The 8,280-nt window shown below is 33.3% G+C and overlaps 1 protein-coding gene across 1 annotated transcript in view; it reads left to right on the forward strand.

Annotated features, from left to right (window-relative positions):
- Nucleotides 1–6,374: 6,374 nt before the first annotated feature.
- Nucleotides 6,375–8,280, forward strand: part of LOC111706398 (centrosomal protein of 164 kDa) — a gene marked incomplete in the record, with an annotated part of 28,517 nt that continues 26,611 nt past the window's right edge. Inside the window, 3 exon segments of the mRNA XM_023479269.1 lie at nucleotides 6,375–6,395; nucleotides 6,541–6,736; nucleotides 8,094–8,205. Of these exon segments, the coding sequence (XP_023335037.1) occupies nucleotides 6,375–6,395; nucleotides 6,541–6,736; nucleotides 8,094–8,205 (329 nt within the window).

Consider the following 8,280-nt stretch of genomic DNA (forward strand, 5'->3'; position numbering starts at 1 on the left):
ATTTATATCAACCTTTTCTTTACTAATTTCTACATAGTTTCTCAAGAATCATATTTCATCAAAAAAAAAAAGAAAAGAGAAAGCCAAAAAAGATAAAAATATGAAAAAATGAATGAAAGAAAAACAAAGGGATTCCACATTCAAATACCCAGACTGCCTTTTGGGGCACAGCGCCAAAACGGGCAGCTGCGGCATGGAGTCGAATCACAAACAAACAAAAAAGAAAGAATATTTAATTGTAATAGGGGGGGGGGCACGTAACGTATTTATCTCCGGAAAATTTAAACAGTGAATAAACATGACTTAGCATTGGCGTAGCCTCTAAATCGACACAAAGCATGTGAAATCTGTGCTAAGATGACCCATAACGTAACTGCTGGCTGCTAGCGTGCCGGTCAGAATGCACCATTATTCATTTTAACCTTAGAAATGGATTCCTCGTGCCCAAATAACTATAAATTGACATACAACACGCAAAACCTGTGCAAAGAGGACCCATAATGTAATGGTTATCTACTAGCGCGCCAGTCAGAATGGTCCGATGTCTATTTTAACCTCGTAGAATTGTAATCCTTATTCTCATGCTACTTTTAATGTAACTTAGGCCCAACTTTGCACACATAAATATTTAAAGATAATTTCTTTTATTACGCGCCCGCGCGGACATTTAAGGCTTTGGAGTTGTATTTTTTGAGCGCATATTTGTTTCAGGCAGTGGTTAGGATCCAGATCCGGATCAGTTGGATCCGCAAGATTTTGGCTTCCTGGATCCGGATCCGCAAAAATATGCGGATCCATGGATCATGATCCAAGGGGCAAAATATCAACCAAAAACTGCAAAAAAAAAAACTTTTTTCTCTCTAAACCGAAATCTGAACTGTTGAAAAAGGAGAGATTACAAAAATTTCCTGATTTCTGAAAAAACAAAAAAATAAGACAAAAATTTGGAAATTCTGATTGGTTAAAAAAAATCAGTACATCTAGAAGAACTGACCTAGATCCGGATGCGGATTTGGATCAGGAACCATTTTTGTTACAGTGCGGATCCAGTATACGGATCCGCATCAAATTGAAATGGATCCCAAGCACTGGTTTCAAGACTAAGTACAATTAATAATTTGATTAAATGTGAAAAAGTCGCATTTTTCACAAAAAGCGTGCGCACTTATGCATAGATTCGTTCAATACCAAAAATGCATTATTATACATATTTTTGAGTTCAAATGCACAAAATGTTAATCATTGTTTAAATTTTCCGGAAAATAATAAGTTTCGTGCCCCCCCCCCTCCAAAAAAATAAAATTTAAACATTTGATTTGGTAAAAAACAAGTTTAAGGGGGAAATAAAGAAGACTAATACCCCCGNTGTCTACTCATTTTGTTTGGTCCAGTTGTCAATTTTTTTAGTTTTCAAATTTTTTTTGGGGGGATATAAATTTACTTTATAATCATTAACCCCCCACCCCCCCTAGAAAACTCAAAAAGGAGGGAACTTCCCGGCTAATTTTCAATTAACTTTTCTTTTAATCTTAAAATCTTCGAAAATTATTTTCCTTAATGAAAAATAACCACTGTACTTTGATGTATCGGTGACAAAGGGTATTGAACTAATTAAAATTAAAATTTATTTGGAAAATAAAAAAATTGAGAGAATAAAAATTTACAAGGCAAAAAGTGGAATCTTATATTCTTATGTTCGCTCAAAAGGTTTGAGGTATCATGTCAATCAGACATGCCAATTTTAAACTTACTAGGCTTTAAGGCCGCTTCGCGTCCATGTTTTTTTTCAACTTTTAATTGTAGCTTTATCTGTAAGCATCTTCTCTTAGTACAGAATAATTTTTTTTTATTTGCGGATTACATAAGATTTTTTCGCGAATTTTCAAAATTTTACAAATTTAAATAATTTAATATCAAAATATTATAGGATTACATATTTTAAGTCTGATTGGCCATAAACTTTCCCTGGGGCCACGTGAGGTCCCACACAAAATTTGGACCTGATCGGTGCAGCCGTTTTGACATGTATTAGATACAAACAAACAGACAAGCTAAATTTATATATAGAAGGGTCATTTGTACAGTTTGCTTAAAACCAATCCTGTAGATCGGTCTATTCACCTGGTCTACCCCCTCCCCTTCCTCCTCCTCCTCTTCTCCGTCAAGAAGATGTTCGTCGTGCTCCTCTCCGTCCATTTTTTATCTGCAAAAATAGATTCTTTTTCATATACTTAAAATTATAAACTTTAATAAAAATAATATCTGATTTTCACATTATAGTTGCCATTCTATAATAATCAAAAACAATAATATTAATTTTTATGTTTAAATATTTTCTCTTAAAATAAAAAAACAATTAAAAAATCAAAAATGAAATCTTTAATAATTTAATGGTCATGGATTAATCTTAACAATACCCAAAACGCATCCCAAATTTTTTGAAAAGAAATTAAAGAACGTAAACATAATAAAGATAAATAATATGTAAAGAAAACATGCAAAGAGAAAAGAAGTGCATATCTGTGGAGAGAGAACATAAAGGACAGAAATAAAAACTATGTCGAGTGTAAAGAAGATAAAAAAGTTAAAATATTTTGAAGTATACGCGGAAAGGACAAATTAATGAACCAAACTAAATAAAATATTGACCAGTACAACTTTATAACGGCATCAATGAACAGGCGTATACCGAGATCAGAACTTTTGTTTGATTCGGGAGTCAAAATTAGCGCTTTCTTACACAAAAGTTCCGGCCTAATGTTCAACATTTCTAATCCTTGTGTTTGTTTCTCAACATCTCCAGAAGTTTACTGTTCTTCCCTTTCCCCATCTTGTATCCAATAAAGTCTGCAGCTTTAGACGCCTCGATCTTCGCAGCTTTGTAATCCTCGAAAGCCCATTCTTCATTCCGACACATATCCCTGAAATAAAACAAAAACACAAATTAATATTAGTAGACTCAAGTTTAAGAAATTAATATTGGTAGACTCAAGTTTAAGAAATTAATATTGGTAGACTCAAGTTTAAGAAATTAATATTGGTAGACTCAACTTTAAGAAATTAATATTGGTAGACTCAAGTTAAAGAAATTAATATTGGTAGACTCAAGTTTAAGAAATTAATAATTGTCAATTCTTCATACTTTTATGATAATAACTACTAGTTAAAATTCTAAGCATACAAAAGGCTTTGTTGCAGCCACTATATCCACTATCCAACATGAAATAACATGAATTATCTTTATCATATTTATTAGAGTTAACCGTCTCAAAATATCCCTCTCTAATGTCTATTGGCCCAGCTCCNAAGAAGTCGTCATTTAATTCCTCGTCTCTCTGAGTATTTTGCCGCCCTTGTTGTCTTCAGTTACAACATGAACCGTCAGTTTATGATGTTTACAAATTCCATCCTAAAAATATAAAAATAAAATTTAATTTGAAAATTCATTTTAAATATTTTCTAGAAAATTTCGAGAATTGTAACGAAGCCTTTGAACTGGATACCCTTAATATCGATCGTTTAATCTGAATATCTACTGTGGAAACTTAATACCGATCGTTTAATCTGAATATCCACTGTGGAAACTTTCGATTTTCTGCGTAATTCTGTATGTTAGATATCCCAGCTGGATTCCGACTAACATTCATTGTGTTCAAAATTTCCCGGCTTCTGATTGGCTGTTCGGATTATGAAAACGGCACGCTGATTGGTTGAATTTTAAACACTTTTCTGGATAACAAAATAAGATTATATTGATCTGCAGATTAAGAAAAAGAGGAGATCAAGCAATAGCATTGATCTTGATATCCACAATTCTTAAGTGGTAAGCCTGACCTCAAATACATAAAAGAACCAGAGGTCCCTGGCATCCAAGGGAGAAGCTCTGCTGAAGTAGTATCCACAATCTAAAAATCCCTAAAATAAAATTTTGTTTTTACACGAGTGAAGGTAAATTTTACTAACCCCTCAGCTCTCTTTATAGTTGTAATTTCAATGTATCATTTGTTTGAAGAGGGTTATTATTTGGATCTTTACTCGGATCAACAATAAGAAAGATATCTACGTTTTTCTATCTTGAAAGGTTTAACTTGTGTTTCATTGTGCGTCAATTAGGATCTGATAAGTCGTAGAATGGAGGAATAATTTAAATCACGTGTTTAATCCCTTTAATTTATATAGACATCTGACCTACATGTTCCCAACGGAGTTGGCTCCTTTCAGGTTCGGGAACAGCTGCTAGAAACCTAGGAGAAGGATTTATAAACAACTGACAACAAATATTAAATTTAGGAATATATGATAAATAATGATCAATAATCATGATTGTGAAAAAGCGATTAACCCTATTCAGGCTGACGTCTGGTTTACTGATAACATTTGATACTTTTTGGAGAGCTCGAGGCTCTTATTTAATAATCTGCACAAAATATTAGCAAATTTGCAAAATTTTAAATATTTATGCAATTTCAAGTTATTAACCAAAAATGTGCAAAAACAAATAGTGAGCGAAATATTATTCTGAAAAAAGTTAAATTCAAATGGCTGGAAGTAGGTCTAAACATAGATTATCATTTTGTCGGGTATAGGTAAAATAAGGCATTTAGGCAGTATGTCTGAGGACTCAAGCAGTAGCTATAAAAGCCCCGCTTTGAGTCTAAAGTGAATGGCATGTGTTAGATAGAAAAGTCAAAAAAAATTAAACAGCTTAAGACCAGTACTTTTTGAGTAATCTCCAAAAAAACGCCAGCAGTCGTAATAGGGTTAAAAAGAATACTTCAACAAAAAATCTATCGTCAGACGACTTGGAGGGGTTACATCCACCTGCATTATTTAGAGGCGCAACATGCTCATTCTAATACATTTAAAAAACCAGTGTTTCGGATCTGTATCATTTTGATGCGGATTCGGATCCGCATCCGTGATGATGGATCAGGATCCTGACTCTGATACAAATCCGGATCCGGATCCGAAACGCTGTAAAAAACCATAATCGTTAAATATATAACATGGGCCCAGTCCTCCTTAGGGCGTCCCTGTAAAAATTATTCAGAGGTAGTCATTTTCTTTTGAAAATATATGAATCTGAGAAAAGTCCAAAATATTTTTTACGGAGACCATTATTTCGCCTGCCGTCAAAATCGTGATTTTTAGCCATTTTCGAATTTTTTTGATTTTATTACTTCAAACTTTAATGAAATACTGGGTTGTTGACCGAGGTTGATGTTTTAAATCATTTAAAAATCCCAGGTCATGTGCTAAAAGATAACTAATTCTGAACTTTTTGAAAACTCAGTGGTATTAGCAACTTCAGTTCCAAAATCATCGATTTTAATGATTTTCAACATTTAAAATGTACTTAATATACTTAGTTTTCGGCATAAGGTGATTTTGAAAACCCCAGATACTACTTTAAAGAGTGGTTAAGACCAAAAATCGTTCTCTAGGACTAATTGACTACTTTTATTAAATATAGCACATGGTCTGAGTGATTATGTGGGTAAGATTTTCTAGGATTTAGCCGATATTTAGCCGCAGCGCTTGACTCTCTAGCATTCCATGGCAGCGGCGCTCGGCCCAGATTTAGTCATACCATAACCAAACTGATTACTTAATTAATTTTAATAATTTTTTATTGACTACTTTATACCAAGGGAACACTGGTAGGTGGGGTCCGGTAAAAAAATCACTTAGAAGTACTTATTTAATTGTAATTACAACATTACAGTTTTATATATATATATAATTAACATTTATATTGTAGTTTTCCTGTAATTGTAGTTTTTCAACTTTTCGTCATCGGAAAATAGATCAAAGAGTTCCTGAGCGGTCGTTAGCTTCTCAGACATCTTGAATATCTAAATATTTCACAACAAAATCGCTTTAAATGCGTAACTTCGTCACAATTTGTCGGCAATTTTTGCGGTTGGGAAATTAATATTTGATAATGTCACTGGGCAATTGCGCTAAGGTAAGAAAGGATTAAAGTCGTCTTCGTAAAAAGCTTTTCTTGTTTTTGTAATTAATTATTATGAAGTTTATTTTCTTCCAACTTCCAAGCTAACGAATTCACAAAAAAGAAACATGTGTATTCTTGAATCTGCGCATGAAAATTCTATAGATTTTTTCAATAAATATTGGTGTAAGTTGTAAAAAAAAATTATCGCTGTTTTTATAAACATTAAAAATTCTCCATTTTTACAAAATCATCATACAGTGATAAGAAAACTTTTCATGAATTTTCAAAAATGATCGAATTGTGCTAAAAAAATGTATATATTTATTTCTTCTTAGCACTAGTAAAAAAACAGACAGTTAATGACGAATAAAAATTAGAAAGCCGTCTACTACCATATTTCTACCTGTAATACCAAAGTATGGTAGTCACTACTAGAAAGGTACTAGGAGAACCCGTAGATTTATCACAATCCTCATGTTTCTTCTTCAGTTCATCAATATCCTTCAGACCATCAACATCTTCAAAGGCAGATTTTTTCTTTCAATAACGCAATTTGAATCTTTTGAATTATTTAATTAAACCAGACCGAGGGGTCTACTGAGTACAACCAGTCCAAGGAGTTTACTGAGTACAACCAGACCGAGGGGACTACTGAGTACAACCAGACCAAGGGGTCTACTGAGTACAACCAGTCCAAGGAGTTTACTGAGTACAACCAGTCCGAGGGGTTCACGGTGTACAAAGAGATCTTTGATCCAACCCGTCCACCAAGTATAAAAGGTAAACAAATTTGTATACAAACAAAATATAATCCAAGAAGGGTGATAAAATACAGAGTGTCCCAATAAACATAGGAACTGAGAGACGACTTGAATATCGTCTTTGGTTTCCGTTAGTTGATAAATGACATGAATGCATCAAAATAAGAATAAAAGTCTGATGAGCTTTTCAGAGTGTGGCCTATCTTCTTTGTATCTTCAAAGTTAACCGAGATATTAAACATTTTAACAGTTTGTTGATTTTGAATACACTGGAAGAACTTGAATCTAATATCCCCGTCAACTTTGAGGTGAACAATGGTAGTTCACATTTTGGAAATCCCGAGATTTCGGTGGTAAATGTTTTAACTGTTGTACTACAAAATAATGTTTACAAAATAATCACGCTTGAAACAAAGACGACAAAGAAGTCGTCATTTAATTCCCATGTTTATTGTACAAGAATGTTAAAAGGAACCATCGAGTATTTGAAGTTTAAAGAGTTGTACACCACACTTGTATGCCGATTCCATTAGTCCAATCAAGGTTCAGTCATGTGTTTGTTGTCTATTCTGAACCAATAGAAATAGGATGGCGGTAACATCTATCTTTCTATCTATTTCATTATCCAATTAGAGATAGGAATCCTTTAATCGGCGCTAAAACAGTAAATTAAAATATTTACTTCTACTGAAACTGTAGTGACACGGCTGATTTACAAAGGTACCATTTAACCCTTTTTCTGAGCAACAACTATAAAGATAACGTGGTTTTTCTATAATAGCAGTGCCTCTGGATATCAGCATGTACATAAATCCTCATGGATCACTTTTAAAGAGAAATTGAAAATTACCAATTTTCAGATAGTAAACATCCAGCCAAAGTTTTCAATTAATGCCATTGTGATTTTTAAACATGCATCTCGATCTAACACTTACTAATTTAAAATTAATTGATTAAAATGCCAGTATACTCAAGAGAGGTGTGAGCACTTTGCATGCGTAAATGATGTCTGGAAGAGTCTATGTATAAAAAATGTGAACAACTAAAACATTTTGATCTTTTCTTTTCCTTCTTTCAAACCAGAAAGGAAAACTTTAAAATGCGGGAAATAAGGTGACCTCCTTTTCTTGATCCCAATTTTGTCAATTTAAATATATCAAAAGAATTGAGTCTTTGCCACAAACTCTAATTTTGTAAGTCTTATATCTTAGCAACCTAATGGCAAAAACCTTTAATATTTCAAATTTTGATTATTTGATGTAACAGAATTTAGAGTTTGAAATATCTAAGGTCTACAAGATATTTCAAACTCTAAAGATTTAGGGTTTAGAAAATTTGAACTTGTGGCAAAGACCTAATTCCATCGTTCTTTGCAGAGGTTGCTGAGTATGCAGTAAGACTGGGTATAGACCCTGAACTTGAACCTGAACTACTTTATCTAGCTGAACAAGGTCTATTAGCTCAACTACCTCCACACTGGAAACCATGGTAACTTATGAGGAGATTTAAATTATCAGGCGCAATTTGGGTATTTTGTGTTTGTAGGGGGGGAGGGGGGGGGGG

This window comes from Eurytemora carolleeae, unplaced genomic scaffold (genome assembly GCF_000591075.1).
Source record: "Eurytemora carolleeae unplaced genomic scaffold, Eaff_2.0 scaffold230, whole genome shotgun sequence".
Classification (NCBI taxonomy): domain Eukaryota; kingdom Metazoa; phylum Arthropoda; class Copepoda; order Calanoida; family Temoridae; genus Eurytemora; species Eurytemora carolleeae.